Source organism: Orycteropus afer, unplaced genomic scaffold (assembly GCF_000298275.1).
Source record: "Orycteropus afer afer isolate SDZICR_OR568_19922 unplaced genomic scaffold, OryAfe1.0 scaffold00063, whole genome shotgun sequence".
Classification (NCBI taxonomy): domain Eukaryota; kingdom Metazoa; phylum Chordata; class Mammalia; order Tubulidentata; family Orycteropodidae; genus Orycteropus; species Orycteropus afer.
In genome coordinates this window covers 6,864,321-6,888,382 of record NW_006921650.1, presented here as the reverse complement: position 1 = coordinate 6,888,382, position 24,062 = coordinate 6,864,321, and the positions used below count along the sequence as shown (strand labels likewise).

Genomic DNA, 24,062 nt, shown 5'->3' with positions numbered 1-24,062 from the left:
GTAGTGCCTAAGGTACTTGACTGCTAACCAGAAGGCTGGTGGTTCAAACCCACCAGCCACTCCTCGGAAGGAAGGTTGGGCAATCTACTTCTGTAGGCATACTGCCTTGGAAACCCAAGGAGAGGTTGCTGTGAGTCAGGTCTGACTCAACTGCACATAACAACAAGCATCAGTTTATCAGAGTTGTAATTATTCTATATCTCAACAGCTCTTAGTATTTTCAGATTTTAATTTTAGCTATTTGTCTATTAAAATTCCATTGTCATTTGAATTTATATTTCTCTAATGATTAGTAGCATAGTGCTTAAGGCATTTGACTGCAAACCAGAAGGCTGGCGGTTCAAACCCACCAGCCATTCCTCAGAAGGAAGATTGGGCAATCTACTTCTGTAGTGATACTCCCTTGGAAACACAAGGAGGGGTCTCTGTGAGTTGGATTTGACTCAGTGGTAGTAAATACCAGAGTAATGATTGTGTTGTTGTTGTTATGTGCCGTCGAGTCAGACCCGACTCATAGCAACCCCTCTTTAGGTTTCCAAGGCAGTATCACTACGGAAATAGATTGCTCCATCTTCCTTCCAAGGAGTGGCTGGTAGGTTTGAACCGCCAGCCTTCTGGTTAGCAGTCAGGTGCCTTAGGCACTACGCTACCAGAGCTCCCGAGTAATGATTAGTAGAACATATTTTCTTGTGCTGTTTGTCATCCATCCATTTACATTCTTCGTAAAGAATGTGTTCAAGGTTTCTGCCCTTTTTTTAATTAGATTATTTGATTTCTTACTATTTAGGGTTTTTGTTTGTTTGTTGTTTTTCTACTGTTATAAAGGTTTTATTGAAGGAATTTAGTGAGTACTGTATAAACATTTCATGGCTAAGTAAAGATAACATGATGGTTAAAAATTAGTGAAACCTAATTTAGCTTTGTCCATTCAAAATTAGCATTTCCTATTTGTAATGTTGATTTATTTGATGCTGCTTAAATATGTAACAAGTTACTTAAAATCAACTGTGACTATCACTAAAATGTCACTAAACATACTTCCAAAATATATACCCTGAATAAAGACATCTATATGGAAGAAGTAGGAGCTCTGATGGCATAGTGCCTAAGGCATTTGACTGCTAACTAGCAGCCTCGTGGTTCAAACCCACCAGCCACTCCTCAGAAGTAAGACTGGGCAATCTACTTCTGTAGAGATGCCACCTCAGAAACCTAAAGAGGGGTCACTATGAGTCGGAACCAACTCCACCGCAGTGAGTTTTGTTTTTTGTTTCTTTTATATGGAGAAGGCGGGGGCCATTCACTTCTCAAAGAATTGGCTACTGAAAGCCTTATGAATAGCAGTGAGTTTTGTTTTTTGTTTCTTTTATATGGAGAAGGAAGGGGCCATCCACTTCCCAAAGAATTGGCCACTGAAAACCTTATGAATAGCAGTGAAACACTGTCTGATATATTACTGGAAAACTTAATGAAAGAATAGTCCTGGAACATTTTCTGATATAGTGCTGGAAGATGAGCCCCTCAGGTTGAAGGTGCTCAAAATATGACTGGGAAAGAGCTGCCTCTTCAGAGTAGAATTGGCCATAATGACATGGATGGAGTAAAACTTTCAGGATCTCCATTTGCTGATGTGGCACTACTCAAATTGGGAAGAAACAGCTGCAAACATCCATTAATAACTGGAACATGGAATGTATGAAGTATGAATCTGGGAAAATTGGAGGTTGTCAAAAATGAAATGGAATACATAAAGATCAATATCCTAGGCATTTGTAAGCTGAAATAGACTGGTTTTGGCCATTTTGAATCAGACAACCATATGATCTACTATGCTGGGAATGACTTGAAAAGGAATGGTGTGACATTCATAGCCACAAAAAAATGTTTCAAGATCTATCCTGAAGTACAATGCTGTCAGTGATAGGATGATCTACATATGCCTACAAGGAAGACCAGTTAATACTACTATTATTCAAATTTATGCACCAACCACCAAAGCCAAAGAAGAGAAATTGAAGATTTTTACCAACTTCTGAAATTGACCAAATATGCAATCGAGATGTATTGATCATTACTGGTAATTGGAATGTGAGAGTTAGAAACAAAGAAGAATCACGGAAAATATGGCCTTGGTGATAGAAATGACACTGGAGATCCCATGACAGATTCCTGCAAGACCAATGACATATTCATTGCAAATACCTTTTTTCAGTGACATAAACACAGGCTATACACGTGGAACTCATCAGATGGAATGCATAGGAATCAGATTGACTACATCTGTGGAAAGAGGCAATGGAGAAGCTCCATATCTTCAGCCAAAACAAGGCCAGAAGTTGACTGTGGAACAGACCATCAATTGCTTGTATGCAAGTTCAAGCTGAATCTGAAGACAATTAAAAGAAGTCCACGAGAGCCAAAATATGACCTTGACTATATCCCATCTGAAATTAAAGACCATCTGAAGAATAGATTTGATGCACTGAACACCAGTGACTGAAAACCAGAGGAACTGTGGGATGTCATGAAGAACATCATATGTAAAGAAAGCAAAAGGTCATTAAAGAGACAGGAAAGAAAGAAAAGACCAAAATGGATGTCAGAAGAGACCCTGAAACTTGCCCTTGAACGGAGAGTAGCTAAAGCAAATGCAAGAAATGACAAGATAAAAGAGCTGAACAGAAGATTTCAAAGAGCAGCTCAAGAACACAGTCAATTATAATTAAATGTGCAAAGACCTGGAGTTAGAAAATCAAAAGGGAAGAACATGCTCAGCTTTTTTCAAGCTGAAAGAACTGAAGAAAAAAATCAAGCCTCGATTTTCAATATTGTAAGAGTGAATGGGAAAAATATTGAATGATGCAGGAAACATCAAAAGAAGATGGAAGGAATACACAGAGTCACTGTACCAAAAGAATTGGATGATGTTCATCCATTTCAGGAGGTGGCATATGATCAAGAATTGATGGTACTGAAGGAAGAAACTGAAGTTGCGCTGAACATGTGGCGAAAAACATGGCTCCAGGAATTGAAACATTAAGATGTTTCAAAAAATGGATGGCACTCATTCATCTATGCCAAGAAATTTGGAAAACAGCCACTTTGCCAACTGACTGGAAGAGATCCATATCTGTACCCATTCCAAAGATAGGTGATCCAACAGAATGTGGAAATTATTGAACAATCATTAATATCATACACAAGTAAAATCTTGCTGAAGATAATTAAAAAACAGTCGCAGCAGTATAATAACTGGGAACTTCCAGAAATGCAAGCTGGATTCGAAAGTAGATGTAGAAGGAGGGATATCATTGCTGATGTCAGATGAATCTTAGCTGAAAGCAAAGACCAACCAAAAAGATGTTTACTTCTGTTTTATTGACTATGCAAAAGCATTTGATTGTGTGGATCATAACAAATTATGGATAACATTGAGAGGAATGGGAATTCTGGAACACTTAATTGTGCTCATGAGGAACCTGTACATAGACTAGGAGGTTGTCATTCAAACAGAACAAGAGGATACTGCATGGTTTAAAATCAGGAAGGAAGTGTCAGGGTTGTATCCTTTTACCATACTCATTCAAACTGTATGCTGAGCAAATCATCTGAGAAGCTGAATATGAAGAAGAACATGGCATCAGGATTGGAGGAAGACTCATTAACAACCTGTGATATGCAGATGACACAACCTTGCTTGCTCAAAGTGAGGATGACTTGAAGCACTTACTGATGAAGCTTAAAGACTACAGTCTGCAGTGTGGATTATACCTCAACATAAAGAAAACGAAAATCCTCACAACTGGACCAATAAGTAATATCATGATAAATGGAGAAAAGATTGAAGTTGTCAAAGATTACATGTTACTTGGATCCACATCAACACCAATGGAAGCAGCAGGCAAGAAACCAAATGTATTACAGTGGGCAAATCTGCTGCAACAGACCTCTTCAAAGTGCTGAAGAACAAAGATGTCTCTTTGAAGACTAAGGTGTGCCTAACCCAAGCCACGATATTTTCAATAGCCTCATATGCATATGAGAGCTACATAATGAATAAGGAAGACTGAAGAAGAGTTGATGCTTTTGAGTTGTGGTATTGGCAAAGAATACTGAAAGTACCATGGACTGCCAAGAGAACAAATCTGTCTTGGAGGAAGTGCCACCAGAATGCTCCTTGGAAGCAAAAATGGACAGACTTTGTTTGACCTACTTTGGTCATGTTGTCAGAAAGGACCATTCCCTAGAGAAAGATATCATGCTTGGTAAAGTGGAGGGTCAACGAAAAAGGGGAAAGCCCTCAACAAAATGGGTTGACATAGTGGCTGTAACGAGGGGCTTATGTATAGCAAGTATTGTGAGACTGGCACAGGATTGGGCAGTGTTTCCTTCTGTTGTACATAGGGTGGCTATGAATTGCAGCAGACTCAACAGCACCTAACAACAACACAACAATGAAATGTTCATATGGTTTTCCTTTAGTCTATTGACATGGTGAATTATACTGATTAACTTTTGATTGTTGAACCAGCCCTGAATTGCCAGGATAAATACCACTTGGTCGCAATGTATTGTATTGTATTTTTATATATTGCTGAGTTTGATTTCCTTTAATTTTTTAAAGAATATTTGCATCAATATTCATGCAGGATATTGGTCTGTAAGTTTATTTTCCAGTAATATCTTTGTTTCATTATGCTATCAGGGTAATGTTGGCCTCATTGAATGACTTCTGAAGTATTCTAACCTCAATTTTATGTTTGTTTAAAATTGGCATTGTTTCTCCTGTAAATATGTGATACATTACCAATGATGCCATCGGTGTCTGCAATGATCTTTGTGTGAAAGCTTTAAATTTTTTTTTTATTGTGGCTAGTGAAAGCTTTTAAATACAAATTCAATTCCTTTAATAAGTTTAGGGGTAGGTATTAGCCCTCAATGATGCTTTCTTCTCATTAGTTACCTGTTTTTTTTTTTTTTTTAATCTGGAAAATTCTTTAAATTTAACAGGGTCATATATGGTACTTCCAACTGAAAGGCATAATCCTATAAATACAACTGTTTTTGTGGTCATGATATAACAAGTGACAGCCATGTGAAAGATCAAATGTAACTGGAAATTTCCTCCTCAGTGTTCCTTCCCAAATTACAAGGAATAACATTTCTCCATCCTGCTACTTTCCCTTTAGGAGCTCTGGTAGCATAGTGCCTAAGGAACTTGACTGCTAACCAGAAGGCTGGCGGTTCAAACCCACCAGCCACTCCTTGGAAGGAAGATTGGGCAATCTACTTCCGTAGTGATACTGCCTTGGAAACCCAAGGAGGGGTCGCTATGAGTTGGGTCCGACTCGATGGCAAATAACAACAACTTTTCCTTTGTCCTTCCATTCTATTACCTTCAAATATGTCCATTTTTTTCCCTCATTTCCCAGCTACCATTGTAGCTGTGATCCTCCTTACCTTATGCCCATACTATGTGCATCAGATTTTCATGCTAAACATTCCACTTATAACCTTTCCTCTTTCCCTTTCTTTCCAAGCAAAGATAAGAGTTGTAAAGTTGAGTCTTCCAGAGCCTCTTTCATTATGTCAATCCAAGATATACAATATACTCAGAGCCTGATCCTCATTTCTCCCTGAGAATAATTTCAAATTATTGGTGAAGCAGCCCATGTGTCAAATGACTGCTTTTCTATCTCGTTAACTGGCTTCTCTTTTTTCCAAAGCAGATAAATGTCTGCTTACCCATTGCATAGACTAGCATTTCCCCCTTCTGAGCATGTAGGTTTTCTCAAGCATGATCCTGATGTAAATCCTCCCATTCCTCCAATTACCTTCCCAGTGCTTCCTCCAATCACCTCTCCTTAACATATGCATTCTCTTAGCCCTCTATACATTTGGACAGTGACTCTTTGTTAATTTACCTATATTTAAATTTCAGATAATTCTTAACAAAATGATTACAACCACAACTACAACACTGTGAATAGGCCAAGGAAACCTACACAAATGGCTTCCTTGTAGATGTTTTCATGATATCATGTTAAAATCTAATTATTTTTTCAGATTATTATTGACAATACCAATTCAATACCAATTCTATTATAGTAATCGGGAAACGATAGAATTTTTCTTCCCTGGGTTTCACTCACCAGATTGACAAAAATCACTGTTAATATAAAAAATTGGCAAGGATATGGGAAATAGGGACTCTCATATAGTCTTGGTGAGAATGTAAACTGTCAAAATCTGGTGAAGTTGAAAATGTACATCCCTAAACCCCATATAACCCAGCAATTCTACTTATATGCTCTAGAGAAACTCAAGGAGATGTATACCAGGGACATGTACAAGGATATTTATTATAACAAACAAACTGGAAACAACCTATATCCACTTCTCATTTAATGACATGGTTAGGTTCCAAAGATCAGGTCATTATGTGAAAATCAGTGTCATGCAAAAATGAAAGATGACCACTTCAGATCACAAAATGGAGGATGACTGCATCATTACATAACTGCCAAATTAGATCATTACATAACCACCAAACCACTGGGAAACCACTGGCCCAGCTAAATTGATACATAACCCTAACCATCACAGCCTGCATTAGTCTTGCCTTGCACTTTCGTGTTCATTACTGCCAGATATACGTTGTTAATGTGCAAAATAGTCGGATAATACATTTTTTACTATTGTCATAAATGTGAAATGTCAGATAACAAATTGATAAGTGAGAAGTAGGTGTAATTGTCCATCAAAAGGATAATGGACTAATTGTTGTTCAACTGTATAACTGAATATTACACAGCATTTAAATGAACTAGGTTTATATATATATTAACATGGATTAATCTTAAAAATATAACAAGTGAAAAAAGCAAGTTACAAAATGATCCATAGACTATGATACAATTTCAAAAAACTTTAAAAACTCAAAAAGTACATTTTATGTATACACACACATGCACAATATATAAAATATGGATGGAAAAGATACTTACCAATTTCAGTATAGTGATTACTTCTAGTTTGGGGAGAAATACAAAATAAATTTCAACTCTATCTCTATTATTTTATTTCTTATAAAAAATATCTCAAGTAAATATCAACAAAATGTTGAGGTCCATTATATGTAGGAATAGATACACAGGTGTTTATTTTTTGTTCTTCCTGTAAGTTAGAAATATTTCATAGCAAAATTAAGGAAAATATTAATCTAGTTGTGCTTTAGGAAGTATTTTTTATATCTTTAGAGTGTGTGGTTCACTTTTTAAAAGGCTGTGTGTATAGTATAGGAGTATTGTAGATTATGGGACTGGGGTTAGGGGAATAAGCTGAGAAGGGAAAGGAGAGAAAATGCAGACCTGAGGTTGCCTAGGTGTGCATAGAGGGAGAAGTGAGGCCAACTTCAGGAAAGGAAGAAACACAGAATGACTGGGTATTGGCAGAAAAGAAAGAAAAGAAACGAAAATTGCTTCAGTTTCCAGCTGGATAACATCTTTCAAGGCAGGAACTAGAGTTTATGCTTTGTTCTCATTTTCTGTACCATGGATACTCATCTCCTTCCAATGGGCACTTGATCCATTATATCAACTGTCTGCTATTCTGTGTCTTGCCAGCAAAATTCACAACCTGGACACTAATACACTGCTTATTGATTATGCTTGACACTCACCACTCAAGTTTAGTTGCTGGAGATCATTTAAAAATAGAAAAGATGGTGGAAGATATATTATTCGATTGTTGCATGCGTTTAAACTAACCAAACTTCTCAATTGCCCTATATTCCTTGGTAACTCTCTGATTGCATTATTTGAGATATCAAGTTCCTTAAGTTGAATCAAATTACACAGTTCTTCTGGAAGTCCTGTTAACTGTAACAAAGATTAAATAATTATACTTTAATAATGATTATGTTTAAAGCTTTCTCTAAGATTAACAGAAAGGAGAGATATTTTTATCCTAGAAATGAGTACTTTCATTATGCCCTAATTTCTTAGTGACATCCCTCCTGTCTAAAACCTGCAAGATACTGTGTGACCTCCAAGTAACTCCCTGATATGGCCAGTGCTACCAGTTTAACCCTTTGTCCTAATATGCTTTCTTCAATCTCCTAACACAGGTGTTTATTGCTGCCTTATCCCTTTTTTCCTTCCTCCTGCTGCTTCCCTCTCCAAATCTGACTATGTTTTGGTTTCTTCTCCTCCCTGAAGCCTTTCCAAACTGCTCGGTCCCACGTTTGATCTCTTTAGTCATTCCTACCCTCATTGATTGCTGTTGTTGCTTTGTGCCGTTGAGTCGGACCCAACTTACAGCGACCCCCTCCTTGGGTTTCCGAGGCAGTGTCACTACAGAAGTAGATTGCCCTATCTTCCTTCCGAGGAGTGGCTGGTGGGTTTGAACCACCAGCCTTCTGGTTAGCAGTCAAGTGCCTTAGGCACTATGCTACCAGAGCTCCTCCTCATCGATTAGGAATTGTTATTTATTAGTACATTGTATTTTCCTTGGATTCTGAAATGACATGATATTGCATGTTTTATACCTTTTGTGAATGTGTTCCCAAGCAGTAAATAAAACCCTTTAGAATGGAACCACATAGTTTGGCAACATGAACTAAAATAAAGTCCCCAATACAAAAAAAAAAAAAATGTTGCAACATGGCAGGAATTAAAACACTTTGCTAATGTGAGGAAATATGTGCACTTGAAGAAAATAAGTCCATTACAAGTGGTTTTTTAAATAAAGGAGATTCTTCTAGTTCTAATGAACTAGAAGAATTCTGAACATATGGGCCCCTCAGAAATCAACCAACCAACAAGGTACATGCTGGATATTGTACTTGATGTTCTTCAAGATATAAAAGAAGCATGTTGTTGTTGTTATGTGCCGTTGAGTCGGACCCGACTCATAGCAATCCCTCCTTGGGTTTCCAAGGCAGTATCACTACAGAAGTAGATTGCCCCATCTTCTTACCGAGGAGAGTCCCTAACTTTAAGGGAATTAAAATTTAGTTCAGGCAACAAAATGTACTCATATGAAACAAGAAAGCAGTAAGTAATCAAATGCCAAAATAAAGACTACTGCTAATAACAGATATATGGAAGTTTAGATAAAGCAGAGCAGTAAAAGTCAGAGGACTAAAAGAAAGCTTTGTGTAAAAGGTATTTGAATAGCCTCTTTTAAATGAGTAGAATAGAAATTACAGGACACGTAAGGCAAGGCAAATATTGTGCATAAAAATGGCCAGTGAGAAATTAACCAGTAAAGAGAGGTGATGGGAAGCAGAAGGAGACATACGTAGATAAGGAGACAGTGAGGCTTGACAACAAGGCCTATGACACAGGAGTAAGATCACAACAGGTGAGCAGGCCTACCATTTGACAAGCCTTCAAACAAATATGCTTTAATCACTTTTTGTTGTGTTGTTAAGTGCCAACAACAAAAACACTGCTCAGTCCCGCACCATCCTCACAGTCTTTGCTGTGTTTGAATCTATTGTTGCAGCCACTGTGTCACTCCATCTCACTGAGGGTCCTTCTCCTTTTTTGCTGACCCTCTACTTTACCAAGCATGATGTCCTTCTCCAGGCACTGGTCCCTCCTGATAGCACACCCAAAGTACGTGAGACAAAGTATTGCCATCCTTACTTCTAAGGCACATTCTGGCTATACTTCTTTTAAGACAAATTTATCTGTTCTTCTGTCCAAAAAATCCCCAAATCCACAGCTATCAAGTGTTCTGTCAGTCCATGGTATAGCCAACGTTCTTTGCCAACATTGTAATTCAAAGGCATTGATTCTTTTTTTTTTTCAAGCTTTCACTATTACTGACTTTTATTCTCAGTATCTTTATAAATCCAATCTTTATTTGTCTTTGGGCATTAGAAACATATCTTATAAATATATTTTGATATACACACATACATAAAAAATACACAAAAAATCAAAAATTACTTTCATGATGAAGAATCAGATGATCTTGGCATTTTGCCAGTTATCATAATAACTACACTTGTGGAAGGCTCTGAACCATCTGGATTATCCCTGGGAAAGAGGATAGTGTTTCTGGACAAAAAATTAATGAGAGTTGACTGCATGGTCTTTTTCAATTTCTCTTCACATATTTCACAGTAACAGCTCACTGCTTCCTGAATCTGCCTATTGACTTTAGCAAAGTGATCAGCATTTGGGTCCATGTTTTCAAGCAACTGTACCCCTGATTTAGTTTGTTGTTGTTGTTGTTATTTGCCGTCGAGTCAGCCCTGACTCATAGCGACCCCTCCGTGGGTTTTCGAGGCAGTGTCACTACGGAAATAGGATTGCCCAACCTTCCTTCCGAGGAGTGGCTGGTGGGTTTGAACCGCTAGCCTTCTGGTTAGCAGTCAAGTGCCTTAGGCACTATGCTACCAGAGCTCCTGATTTAGTTTAGGGGGGGAAAAAAAACCCTCCAGCTAATCTTTTCACTGTAAATTTTTTTTACTTCTCTTCTTCCTCGTCATTATTTCTTTCTTCTTCAACATTTCTTTCCTCTTCCAGATCTATTAAGTCCTGATCTGTCAATTCCTATTCTTTGTGATTTATGAGCTGTTCCACATCAGTGATACCAAGTTCTAAATTCAGCATTCTTGCTATATGCATGGTTTTTCTACCTATCTCTTTGATTATATTATCCTGATCAAATGCTTGCCATATGTTCACATAACTCAGCATTTTTTCCCAAATGCCCTGCATGCATCTTTTCATAACTTCATCCCAGGAAGATGCAACATTCTGTATACATTGGAGAATATTATGATTCTTCCACAAATTGCTTAATGTTACCATACCTCCAACTGTTGTAGCTATTACCTGAGCAAATATAGTCCATAGGTAATATGCCTTGAAAGTGATAATTGCACGTTGACCCACAGGTTGAATCACAGCTGTTGTATTGGGAAGAAGATATACCACTTTCACGTCTTGATTTAGATAATCTACATGAAGAGGATGTCCTGGGGCATTATCAAATAGTAGCAGAATCTTGACTGTTGTAACTAGAATACATCATAAATTGGGGTACTACCTGTCCCTGAGAGTTGTGTGAAGACAGAACTACTGCAGAAGGAAAATTGTTGGGCATCTTTCACTTAGCAAAATAAAAGTTCTGTAATCAGCTGGACCCATCTTCTTCAGATGACTGTTTAATGACTATTTGCTCTTATATAAAGTAATCATTTAGGAGCTCTGGTAGCATAGTGGCTAAGGCACTTGACTGCTAACCAGAAGGCTGGCGGTTCAAACCCACCAGCCACTCCTCGGAAGGAAGGTTGGGCAATCCTACTTCCGTAGTGATACTGCCTCGGAAACCCAAGGAGGGGTCGCTATGAGTCGGGTCCGACTCGACGGCACATAACAGCAACAGCAAAGTAATCATTTGGCCATCTCATCCCTACCTCAAGGGATTTATCAAGTGGTCATCCCAGTACATAAGATATTCTCCTTGAGACGAGTTCTTGTGGGTTTTTTTTTTAAATAGTGGTATCCCCCCACCATCTAATAATCTCTGAAATAATGTACTGATGTGGAAAGTTGCCCTTGGCAATGATCCACTTTGAGTAGGCAATAGAAATGCAACCTTGATTCCTGACAGGCTGATAAGATACATTGAGAATAGTCCTGTGGAATTAAGTCTGACAGCTTTGACAAGCTCAGATAAAAGGGAAGAGAATCAATCAGAGAGAATATCCAGGAGGCTTCTGGTTAATAATCTAGGCATGAAGTTATGACTGTGGACCATGATGGAGGCAGTAACAATAGAAAATGAAGGAGATTATCCAAGAGCTATTTCAAAAGAAAAGTGAGACAATTTTCATGTAAGTTTGGATCTAACCAGTGATGAAAAAGAAGTCAAAGATGATTCCATAGTTTCTAGCATGGTAGGTTTGAAAGCTGGCATCATGAACAGAAATGGAGAAGTTCTGAAAGGAGTTATGCTGAAAAAGAAAGATGAGTTGGATTTAAAACTTATGTTGAGTTTGAGACAACAAAAGAGTAGGAGAACAGGGAAATTCCAGTGAAACTTGGGAACTATGGGTCCAGAGCACTGGAGAAAGACCAGCTCAGATCATGTAGATTTTGGGACCATATGCATGCAAATGACAAGCATGCTAACATCTAGGAAGGAGTTAATAGAAAGGAAACCAAAGAGAAAACCAAGGACACAACTTTGAAGACATTCACAGTTAGGGTACAGGAAGAGAAAGTAAGAAGATTGTAAACCAGCCAAGGGCATAGCTGATGATTATAATGTAGAATTAAATTTAAAAAGTGTCTTTTTGTACAAAAGCAATTTTTAAAACATAATATGTATTTGTTTTATCTACGTATGCAAGTATTCCCTGAGGTAGCCTTTCTGGAAATGTATTGTATGGTGGTATTAGGTAAAGCTCAAATAAATCTGGGAAATACAGATTAAACAGAGGTAAAATGGTTTCTTTATTGCAATAATTTTCAGTCTTTAATATTAAACCAAAACAAAACAAAACTCACTGCTATTGAGTCGAATCTGACTCATAGCAACCCCTCCTTGGGTTTCTGAGGCGTTATCTCTACAGAAGTAGATTGCCCAAACCTCCTTCCAAGATTCCTTGGCTGGTGGATTTGAACTGCCAGCCTTCTAGTCTTTAATATTACTAATGCTTATTATGACTCTCTAAGAGAAGAACCCAGTTCTTTCCAAAACTATTTGATCATCTACCTCCACTGATCAAATTAAAGATAGCCAGATGACAGCTGTGCTCTCTTTATTAATTTACTAAGACCTTATATCAATTAGTAATATTTTAATTAAAAAAAACCCTATTTCCATAAAATTCAATCTTAGAGTTTAAGTAAAATGAAAGGCAAACATAAAAATAATTGATTTCCATTGATCCAGCAATTCTTTAGGGAAAACTGTCCTAAGGAATTAGGCCAAAATATGAAAAAAGCTATATTTATGAAGTTCACTATAGCATATCTGTGATCCCACAGAATGTAGAAATTATAGAACAATATCATTAATATCACATGCAAGTAAGATCTTACTGAAGATAATTCAGAAACGTTTGCAGCAGTATATTGACAGAGAACTTCCAGAGGTTCAAGCCGGATTCAGAAGAGGACGTGGAACAAGGGATATCATAGCTGTTGTCAGATGGATCTTGGCTCAAGGCAGGGAATACCAGAAAGATGTTTACTTGTGTTTTATTGACTATGCAAAGGCATTTGATTGTGTGGATCATGACAAATTATGGATAACATTGAGAAGAATGGGAATTCCCGAGCACTTGATTGTACTCGTGAGGAATCTGTACCTTGACCAGAAGGCTGTCGTTCGAACAGAACAAGGGGACACTACATGGTTTAAAATCAAGAAGGGAGTACGTCAGGGTTGTATTCTGTCTCCACACTTATTCAATCTATATGCTGAGCAAATAATCTGAGAAGCTGGACTATATGAAGAAAAATGTGGTATCAGGATTGGAGGAAGAATCGTTAACAACCTGAGATATGCAGATGATACAACTTTGCTTGCTGAAAGTGAGGATGACTTAAGGCACCTACTGATGAAGGTTGAAGAATACAGTCTGCAGTATGGATTACATCTCAACATAAAGAAAACAAAAATCCTCACAACTGGACCAATGAGCAGCATCACAATAAATGGAGAGAAGATTGAGGTTGTCAAGGAATTCACGTTGCTTGGTTCTACAATCGATGCCAACGGAAGCAGCAGTCAGGACATTAGACGACGTGTAGCATTGGGAAAGTCAACTGCGAAGGAACTGTTTCAAGTGCTGAGGAGCAAGGATATCTCCTTGAGGACTAAGGTGCGCCTGACACAAGCCATGATATTTCCAATCGCCTGGTATGCATGTGAGAGCTGGACAATGAATAAGGAAGACCGAAGAAGAGTTGATGCTTTTGAGTTGTGGTGCTGGCGAAGAATGCTGAAAGTACCGTGGACTGCTAAAAGAACTAACAGATCTGTCCTGGAGGAAGTGCAGCCAGAATGCTCCTTGGAAGCAAGAATGGCCACACTCCGTCTCACCTATTTTGGTCATGTTGTAAGAAGGGACCATTCCCTGGAGAAGGATGTCATGCTTGGTAGGGTGGAGGGTCAACGAAAGAGGGGGAGGCCTTCAAGGAGATGAATTGATACGGTGGCTGCGATGATGGGCTCAAGTATAGCAGGGATTGTGGGGCTGGCGTGGGATCGGGCAGTGTTTTGTTCTGCTGTGCATGGGGTCGCTATGAGTCGGAAATGACTCGATGGCACTTAACAACAACAACAACATAGCATTATTAATGATGATGGAAAATTACAACATTCCTAAATGCTTAACAACAGAAGATTATTTACATAAGTCATATATTTGTTACAGTGATTATTGAGATGATTATGGCATATCATGGGAAAATGCTTACTAAATATTAAGTGAAAATGAAGAACATAAAATTGAGTTCAGACTTTTAAAAATTGTCTGCAAGAAAAAAAAGAAAAAGAAAACTAAAACACTAGAAGGCAGTTTTGCCAATATACAACCCATAGAACTATTACCATGGTGTGCTTGTGTTATGACTTTTTTTTTTTTTTAACTTATTTTCTCTACTATCCAAGTTTTCTGTAATGTGTTTATATTGCATGTGTAACTTTAAAACTCCTTTTATAATTAAACTGAATTTCTTAAAAATGACAAAATTAGTAGCTTAATTGCTTGGCATTTCATTTTAATGAAATATTTTCCTATAAGTTTTTGTGTTGAGAAATACATTTGTAACCCATATTTAGAAAATAAGACTATCCTTTAAAAAACAAAAATATTCCAGTAAATTTTAAACACACACACACACACACACACACACACTACAGCTTAGATTGTGATCCCCTCCCACCCCACTTCCTCTCAAGCCCAACATATCAGCCTCTTACCTTTCTCCCGTTTACCTGACTTATACTCAGCTCTTCCAGTGATTGAAGATGACACAATTCAACAGGAAAATATACAAACTGATTGCTTGAGAAGTTTAATTTCTGGATTCCTTTTAATTTACAGATCTCTGAAGGGATCATCTGTATTCGATTTTCTGAAAGATCAAGTACTTGCAAATTTTCTAAAGCACACAATTCTGTAGGGAAAGTTTCAAATCTATTGTGGCATAAAATAAGCACATGGAGTGATACCATATTGGAAATAAGTGGTGGGACTTTCTTTATTTGATTTTTACCAAGATCCAAGTACTCAAGATTAATAAGGGAACATAGGTGCTCAGAAAATATGATGAGTCTGTTTTCATTAAATTCTAAATGATACAGTTGTTTACTGAAAGATATATCCACAGGTATTTCTGAAATATAATTGCCATTAAAACACAAATAATAAAGAGAATCCAAAGCACACAGTCCCACTGGAAAATGTATTATTTTGTTATAGCTCAAATTTACTTTGGTAATTTTCCTGCAGTTTTTTATTTCAATGGGAACATCTGTGATTACATTTCCTGAAAATTCAAGACTACATATATTACTAAGATGTGAGATATCTTCAGTTATTTTCAACATAATATTTCTGTTTACATGGAGTTTCCTTAAATTTTTAAGCTTGTGCATATTCTTAGGAAGTTCTGTTAATTTATTATCATTAAGACTAAGGGATTCCAACATTACACAGTGGGAAATGTTCTCTGTTACATCTTTCAATAAATTTTTATCCAGTGTGAGAATCCTAAGTTCCTGGAAATTCCCAATTTTGTGTGAAATAACTTCCAACTTATTGTCGGCCAACTGGAGTTCTTTCATTTTGAGCAACTGAAAAATCCCCACAGCCAAAAAAGTAAGTTTATTGTGATCAAGTGAAAGGCTTTCTAAACTTTTAAGTTCCTGAATTTCTTTTGGCAAACTGTTGATCAGGTTTCCATTAAGGTTTAGTGAAATTAACTTTGGAAGGAAGCATAGAGCTTTAGGAAATATTGTTAACTGATTATATTCCAGATTGAGAATCCTCAAATTCTTCAACTTAGATAGCGTTCCTGGTGTGTGTCTTAACTTATTTCTAGCCAAATTTAAAATTTCCAACTTTGTAAGATTTTCTAACTCAGGAGGAAAATTCTCAATATAATTGTTATTTAAAAAGAGTTGCCTGATATTCCCAAGCTGTGATATTTCCTTAGGGATATGTGATATTTGGTTGTGACTGACATTTAAAATTCTTAAATTATGAAGTAAATGAATTTCAGATGGAAGTGATAATATCTCATTTTCTTTCAAGGATAGAATTTCAAGTCCTAACAGATCATTTGAGTCTATTTGAAAAGTTTTTATGTTGTTCTTGTCTAAATATAGATATTTTATATATTTGACTTCTGAAATATTTTTCGGGAATTCCTGTAAACCTTTAGCCTCAAGGTTAACTGTCAATTTATCTGACTCTAAGTCAGGTCCTTTCTGATCTTCGTTAAGGAGGTTTGGACTATTTTTTCCTAATGTATCAAGAGCTAGATTGTTAAAGAAAGATTGATATTCTTCAGTCATCTTAGTTATTGACAATGATGGATCTTGTAAAATTTCTTTTGACTCTGAGTTGACATTTCTAATACTGGTTTCAGAAAATTGGGGCTTTTCCTTTAGGTCGTCATTGCTCTTAGACTTATATCCAGGGGAAGTTGTTGACTCTAATATATCATTTTCAGGAGGTGTTTCAGAACTCTCGCTGGACGATTCCTCTTCCAGGCTATCGGAAGTTTCACTTAATGAACTTGATGTTTCACTATTAAATTCCAGCTCTTCCCTTGACTGCGATATAGATTCTTTTCTAAATTGACTAGTAGTGACATCCTCTAGCTCTTCTGAAGAATCCTCCTTTCCAGACATCTTATTTGCTGATGCGTTGTAGACTATCACAAGATTGCAACTTGATTTTAATTTTCATGTTTAGTTTTTTTTTTCCTCTGAACCTATAAAAAAGTTGATATTAAAAGAGGTATAATAAAGATCTCAAAATTGAAAATGAATTTTAATACATATAGGGTACAGGGTATAGATTAATAGTTTATTTTATAAGGAATAATTTAATAAATATAAAATAATACATTTATAATTGATAAACAAATTTTATATTTGATTCCTGGTTAAGAATAGTTTATTGATTACTCACACTTACTGCCTGTTACCTGAGATCACTTTAAAATGATGGATGGGAATAATGAAGATCAAAGAAAATGGGAGATGAGACATCAGTGAATGAGAGAACTCAGCAAATGTTTGGAAGACAGAAAGGGGATAGCCAGTGGCTATCTAAGAGTCCCATTCTGGTAGCATAGTGCCTAAGGCACTTGACTGCTAACCAGAAGGCTTGTGGTTCAAACTCACCAGCCACTCCTCAGAAGGAAAGTTGGGCAATCTACTTCCACAGTGGTACCGCCTCAGAAACTCAAGGAGGGGTCATTGCTCTGAGTCGGGTACGACTCGACGGCACATAACAACAACATTGTACATTTGCATATAGTACTAAAGTATCTTGTATCCAATTCAGAACTTTAGGGGAATTTTCTAACAGTTGTCTTAAGGAAAGGGACATTTTCTGTAAAAATAGGATGGCAGCCTGATTTTGAGGCTTTTGTGTGACTTCTGAGGTACCGTTACCAGCTGGGTAGCACTCCTCCTCAGTTCTGTAGGGTCCCTTTTCAAGCTTGTAGTTTCCAATAAACCAACCTCTTCTCTTGTCCCCTCAGCCCTAGGGATAGTAGTTACCTATTACTTGCTGCCATCAAATCAATTCCAACTCATAATGACCCTATAGGTTAGAGTAGAGCTCCTTCACAGGGTTTCCAAGGCTGTCAATCTTTATGGAAGCAGACTGCCAGAGTGACTATGGGTTCAAAGCAACGACCTTTAGGTTAGCAGCCAAGGGCTTAGCCACTGCGCCACCAGGGCTCCCAGATGGTAGCTACTTCCTGTATCTCTACCTTTTCAGTCCTCCAATACTCCCTATATTAAGTCCTTTCTATTAAACTGGTATTATTTCTGTGTTCCTGATTAAACACTAACATACCCTGAAATTGTATTAAGATCATACCAGATTGTTAATACCCTCAGACACTTGTCAGAACCAAACTAAAATCCTCTCTGGAAGAAGGTATCATCTTAGGCTTTGAATTATTTCATCTAGTATTCTTTTCAAATAAAATGACCAGCACACAATAAAAGAAAAACAGGGACAGGACAAGACAAGGTAACATGAATGAGAACTAACATGAACACAGAACCCCAAGTATTCAGATAGTAGGTTGATCAGATCAAGATATTAAAATAATTTTATTTTGTTTATTATGGAGATAAACAGACAAACAAAAATGTCAACATTAACAGGAAAGGATAAAAATTGAAATTACAGATTAAAGAACAAGAGAAATACAACTCAAAATGCTAGGGTTGAAAATGCATTAACCAAAATGAAGAACTCAGCAGACACATTTGAGTCAGACTGGCTCAAGAGAACAGTGAACTGGAAGAAAGTTCCAAAAGAGCTACCCAGACTAAAGCACAGAGTCAAAATGATAGCAAATGCCAAAGAAGAACTGGAGAGTAAATAGCAGTGAATACTAATCCACGTAAATTGAGTTCTAGAAGGACAAGAGAGAGTGAATAGAGCAGAAGCATTATTTGAAGAGATAATGGCTGAAGATTTCTTAAGATTTAAGAATGAAATCAGATTTAAGAATCCCAACAAATTGAAAGGAGGATAAACAAAATGAGACCCACTTCCAGATACATAATAGTGACATTTCAGAATACAAAGATAAAGAGAAAATCACAAAAAGCAGTAACTGATAAAACAAGCAAATACAGTAGCAGCCAAATTAAAAAAAAAAACCAAACTCACCGCTGTCGAGTTGGATCTGACTCTTAGTGACCCCCCTTGGGTTTCCGAGGCGGTATCTCTATGGAAGTAGATTGCTCAGTCTTCCTTCTGAAGAGTGGCTGGTGGGTTTGAACCACCAGCCTTCTGGTTAGCAGTCAAATGCCTTAGGCACTAGGCCACCAGAGCTTACAGCAACCAAATATATATATTTATTTATATATGCCTCACCAAAAACTACAGAATATGTATTTTTTATGAGTACACACAAAATATTTATAAACATTGACTATATACTGAGTCATAAAGAATATCTCAATAAATTTCAAAGGACTAACATCATCCCCAGTTTATTCTAAGACTACAGGGCAATCTAACAATAAAAGAATTTCCCTACATGTTTACAAATGTACTTCTCAACAAAAATGTGTCAGAGAACAAAGATACATTTAACTATGTAATAATAAAAAATACTGTATCAAAAATTTGAGAGCATGTGAAAAGATTTTCAATGTCAATAGCCATGAAGCAAATGCAATTTAAAATAATGAGATGCTAATACTTACCTATTAGAATGACTAACATTTAAAAAATGTTGACGATACCTGGTGCTGGTGAGGATGTAACTGAAACTTGTACATTGAGATGGAAACACAGCCTTTCTGGAAAACAATTTGGCTATTTCTTATAAAGTCCAACATACACTTACCATTATGACTCAGAACACTCACTCCTGGCTATTCACCCTTTAGTGGTGGTTCTTAAGAAAGGGGCATTTACAATTACACACATTTTTGGTTGTCACAACTGAAGGAGGAGTGGAGTGTTACTGGCATTTAGGGGGTTGGGGCCAGGAATGCTGCTAAACATGTACCATGCACAGGGCAGCTTCCACAACAAAGAATTATCTGAGCTAAAATAGCAATAGTGCTAAGCTTGAGATATCTGATCACAGAGAAATAAAAACTTAACTTCACAAAACTCTATTCTAAAAAAAAAACAAAAAACACCTCATTGCCATGGAGTCGATTTGACTCATAGCAACCCCTCCTTGGGTTTCCAAGGCAGTATCTCTACAAAAGTAGACTGCTCAGTCTTCCTTCCAAGGAGTGGCTGGTGGGTTTGAACCGCCCGCCAGTCTTCTGGTTAGCAGTCAAGTGCCTTAGGCACTATACCACCAGAGCTCCTACAAAAATCTATATACACAAAAATGTATACATAAATGTTTATAGAAATTCTAGCAATCATCTGAAAAATTTCTATTCATAATTCAAAACTGCAAACAGCTCATACATCCTTCAACAGATGAAAGGATAAATAAACTGGTGAATCCATATAATGGGACACTACACAGCAATAAAAAGGAATAAACTGTTTGACACTACAGCTTGAATGACTCTCAAAAGCAGTATGCCGAGTAAAAGAAGTCAATTATATATATGTAAGGTTATATATACTATACGATTCCTTTTGCATACCATTCCTAAAAATACAAAACTCTAGTAATACAGACTAGATCAGTTGTTGTCAGAGGTTAGGGGTGGAAGGAAAAGTGTTAATATAAAGAGGTAGTATGAGAGAGTATTTTAGGGTGATGGAAATGAACTGTTACCTGACTGTGGTAGTGGTTACACAAAACTACACATGTGTTAAAATTATACAACTACAGACCAAAAAATTTATTTTTACTACATGATAATTTTTGAAGTCACAGGGTGTGACAAACACCATGTATACAAAAAAAATGTATAGTCTTAAGTGTGTATCTTAGAAAAGATGAAACCTGTAAATTAACTTAAGAAGTTAGAAAAAATATAGAAAAATAAACCCAAAGTGAAAGACAACATTAAAGGTGAGCAAGAAATTAAGGGGAAAAAAAAACTAGAAAGGCTCAACAGTGCCAAAAATCAATTCCTTGAAAGCACTCTAAAGAAATGCATCTAGTAAGACTGTTCAAGAAAAAACAAGAGAAAAAAGACACAAATAACTAATATTGGGAACAACAATGAAAAAGGACATAGTTCTATAGAACCTATAGCCATTAAAATGACAATAAAAGGATATTATAAATAATTTTATGCCAATATGATAGTTAAGGTTGCGTGTCAACTTGGCTGGACCAGAATTCTAAGTGGTTTAAGCAGTTATGACAGTCATTCCCTACGATGAGATCTGATGTAATGTAATCACTTCTAAGATGAGATGTTCTATGAGCAGCAGATCAGTTGAAAGGGCTTCCTCAGGGGTGTGGCCTGCTTCCTATATATATATGAAAGTCTTACATAAATGTTTATAGCAATTATCTACATAATAAAATCATACAACTACAGACCAAAAAAGTTATTTTTACTAAATGATAATTTTTGAAGTCACAGGATGTGGCAAACACCATGTTTACAAAAAAAATATATAGTCTTAAGTGTGTATCTTAGAAAAGAAGAAACCTGAAAATTAACTTAAGAAGTTAGAAAAAATATAAAAAAATAAACCTAAAGTGAAAGACAACATTAACAGTGAGAGCAGAAATTTAGGTGGGAAAAAAAAAAACCTATAAAGGCTCAACAGTGCCAAAAATCGATTCCCTGTTGTTGTCAGGTGCCACTGAGTCATCTCCAACTCATAGCGACTCTATGCACAGCAGAACAAAACACTACCCAGTCTTGTGGCAGCCTCAAGAACTTTGCTATACTTGAGCCCATCATTGCAGCCGCTTTGTCTATCCATCCTGTCAAGGGCCTTCCCCTTCTTTGTTGACCCTCCACTTTACCAAGCATGATATCCTTCTCCAGGGAATGGTTCCTTCTGACAGCATGACCAAAGTAGGCAAGACTAAATCTGGCCATTTTCTCTTCCAAGGAACATTCCGGCTGCATTTCTTTTAGTAAAGATTTGTTAGTCCTTTTAGCAGACCATGGTACTTTCAGCATTCTTCACCAACACCACAACTCAAAAGTATCAACTCTTCTTAGGTCCTCCTTATTCATTGTCCAGCTCTCACACACACAAAGGCAACTGAAAATACCATGGCTTGGGTTAGGCTCACCCTAGTCTTCAACGAGACGTCTTTGCTCTTCAGCACTGGAAGAGGTCTTTTGCAGCAGATTTGCCCAATGCAATACGTCATCTGATGTCTTTGACTGCTGCTTCCATTGGTGTTGATTGTAGAACAAAGTAATGTGAAATCTTTGACAATTTCAATCTTTTCTCCGTCCACCATGAAGTTATTTATTGGACCAGCTGTGAGGATTTTTGTTTTCTTTGTATTGAGATGTAATCCACACTGCAGACTGTAGCCTTTAAGCTTCGTCAGTAAGTGCTTCAAGTCATCCTCATTTTCAGCAAGCAAAGTTGTGTCATCTGCGTATCACAGGTTATTAACGAGTCTTCCTCTCATCTTAATGCCATATTCTTCTTCACATAGTCTAGTTTCTTGGATTATTTGCTCAGTATATAAGTTGAATAAGTATGGGGAAAGGGTACAACCCTGATGCATTCCCTTCTTGATTTTAAACCATGCAGTATCCCCTTGTTCTGTTTGAATGACAGCCTCCTGATCTATGTACAGGTTCCTCATGAGTACAATCAAGTGTTCTGGAATTCTCATTCTTCTCAATGTTATTCATAATTTGTTATGATCCACACAATCAAATGCTTTTGCATAGTCAATAAAACATAAGTAAACATCTTTCTGGTATTCTTGGCTTTAAGCTAAGATCCATCTGACATTAGCAATGATATTCCTCATTCCACATCCTCTTCTGAATCCAGCTTGCATTTCTGGAAGCTCTCTGTCAATATACCACTAAAACCATTTTTGAATTATCTTCAGTAAGATTTTACTTGCATGTGATATTAATGATATGGTTCAATAATTTCCACATTCTATGTGATCACCTTTCTTTGGAATGGGTACAAATAAGGATTTCTTCCAGTCAATTGGACAGGTAGCTGTCTTCCAAATCTCTTGGCATAACCGAGTGAGTAACGTCAGTAGGGAATCCGTTTGTCAAAAGATCTCAGTGGGTATTCCCTCAATTTCTGGAGCCTTGTTCTTTGCCAATTCCTTCAGTGCAGCTTTGACTTCTTCCTTCAATACCATTGGTTCTTGATCATATGCCACCTCTTGAAATGGATGAAGACTGACCAATTCTTTTTGGTACAGTGAGTCTGTATTCCTTCCATCTTCTTTTGATGCTTCCTCCATCATTCAGTATTTTGCCCATAGAATCTTTCAATATTGCAACTCGAGGCTTAAATTTTTTTCTCAGCTCTTTCAGCTTGAGAAATGCCAAGTGTTTCTTCACTTTTGGTTTTCTAACTCCAGGTCTTTGCACATTTCGTTATAGTAATTGGCTTTGTCTGCTCAAACTGCTCTTTGCAATCTTCTGTTCAGCTCTTATCTTGTCATTTCTTCCATTTACTTTAGCTACTCTCTGCTCAAGGGCAAGTTTCAGAGTCTCTTCTGACATCTATTTTGGTCTTCCTTTCTTGTCTCTTTAATGACCTCTCACTTTCTTCTGGATGATGTTTTTGATGTCATGCCACAAATCCTCTCATTTTCAGTCATTGGTGTTCAATGCATCAAATCTATTCTTTAGATGGTCTCTAAATTCAGGGGGGTATTATCAAGGTCATATTTTGGTTCTTGTGGACTTCTTTTAATTGTCTTCAGCTTCAATTTGAACTTGCAAATCAGCAGTTGATGGTCTGTCCCACAGTCAGCTCCTGGCCTTGTTTTGGCTGAAGATACTGAACCTCCATCGCCTCTTGCCACAGATGTAGTCAGTCTGATTCCCATGTACTCTATCTGGTGAAGTCCATGTGTATACTCATTGCTTGTGTCATTGAAAAAAGGTATTTGCAATGAATAAGTTGTTGGTCTTGCAAAATTCTATCATGCAATCTCCAGCGTTATTTCTATCACCAAGGCCATACATTCCAACTACCGGTAACTCTTCTTTGTTTCCAACTTTTGCATTCCAGTCACCAGTGATAATCTACACATCTTGATTGCATGTCCAGTCAATTTCAGACTGCAGAAGTTGGTAGACATCTTCAATTTCCTCATCTTTGGCTTTGGTGGTTGGTGCATAAATTTGAATAATAGTAGTCTTGGAGTTCTGGTAGTGTAGTGCTTAAGGCATTTGACTGCTAACCAGAAGACTGGTGGTTCAAACCC

The 24,062-nt window shown here is 37.1% G+C and overlaps 1 protein-coding gene across 1 annotated transcript in view; it reads right to left on the bottom strand.

Moving 5' to 3' along the window:
• Nucleotides 1–16,896, bottom strand: part of LRRD1 (leucine rich repeats and death domain containing 1) — a 29,937-nt gene extending 13,041 nt beyond the window's left edge. The window contains exons 1-2 of the mRNA XM_007939820.1: nt 14,959–16,896; nt 7,682–7,880 (exon numbers count right to left, since the gene is read on the bottom strand). Coding sequence (XP_007938011.1) covers nt 7,682–7,880; nt 14,959–16,896 — 2,137 coding nt within the window. The remainder of the gene's footprint in view (nt 1–7,681; nt 7,881–14,958) is intronic.
• Nucleotides 16,897–24,062: the final 7,166 nt, after the last annotated feature.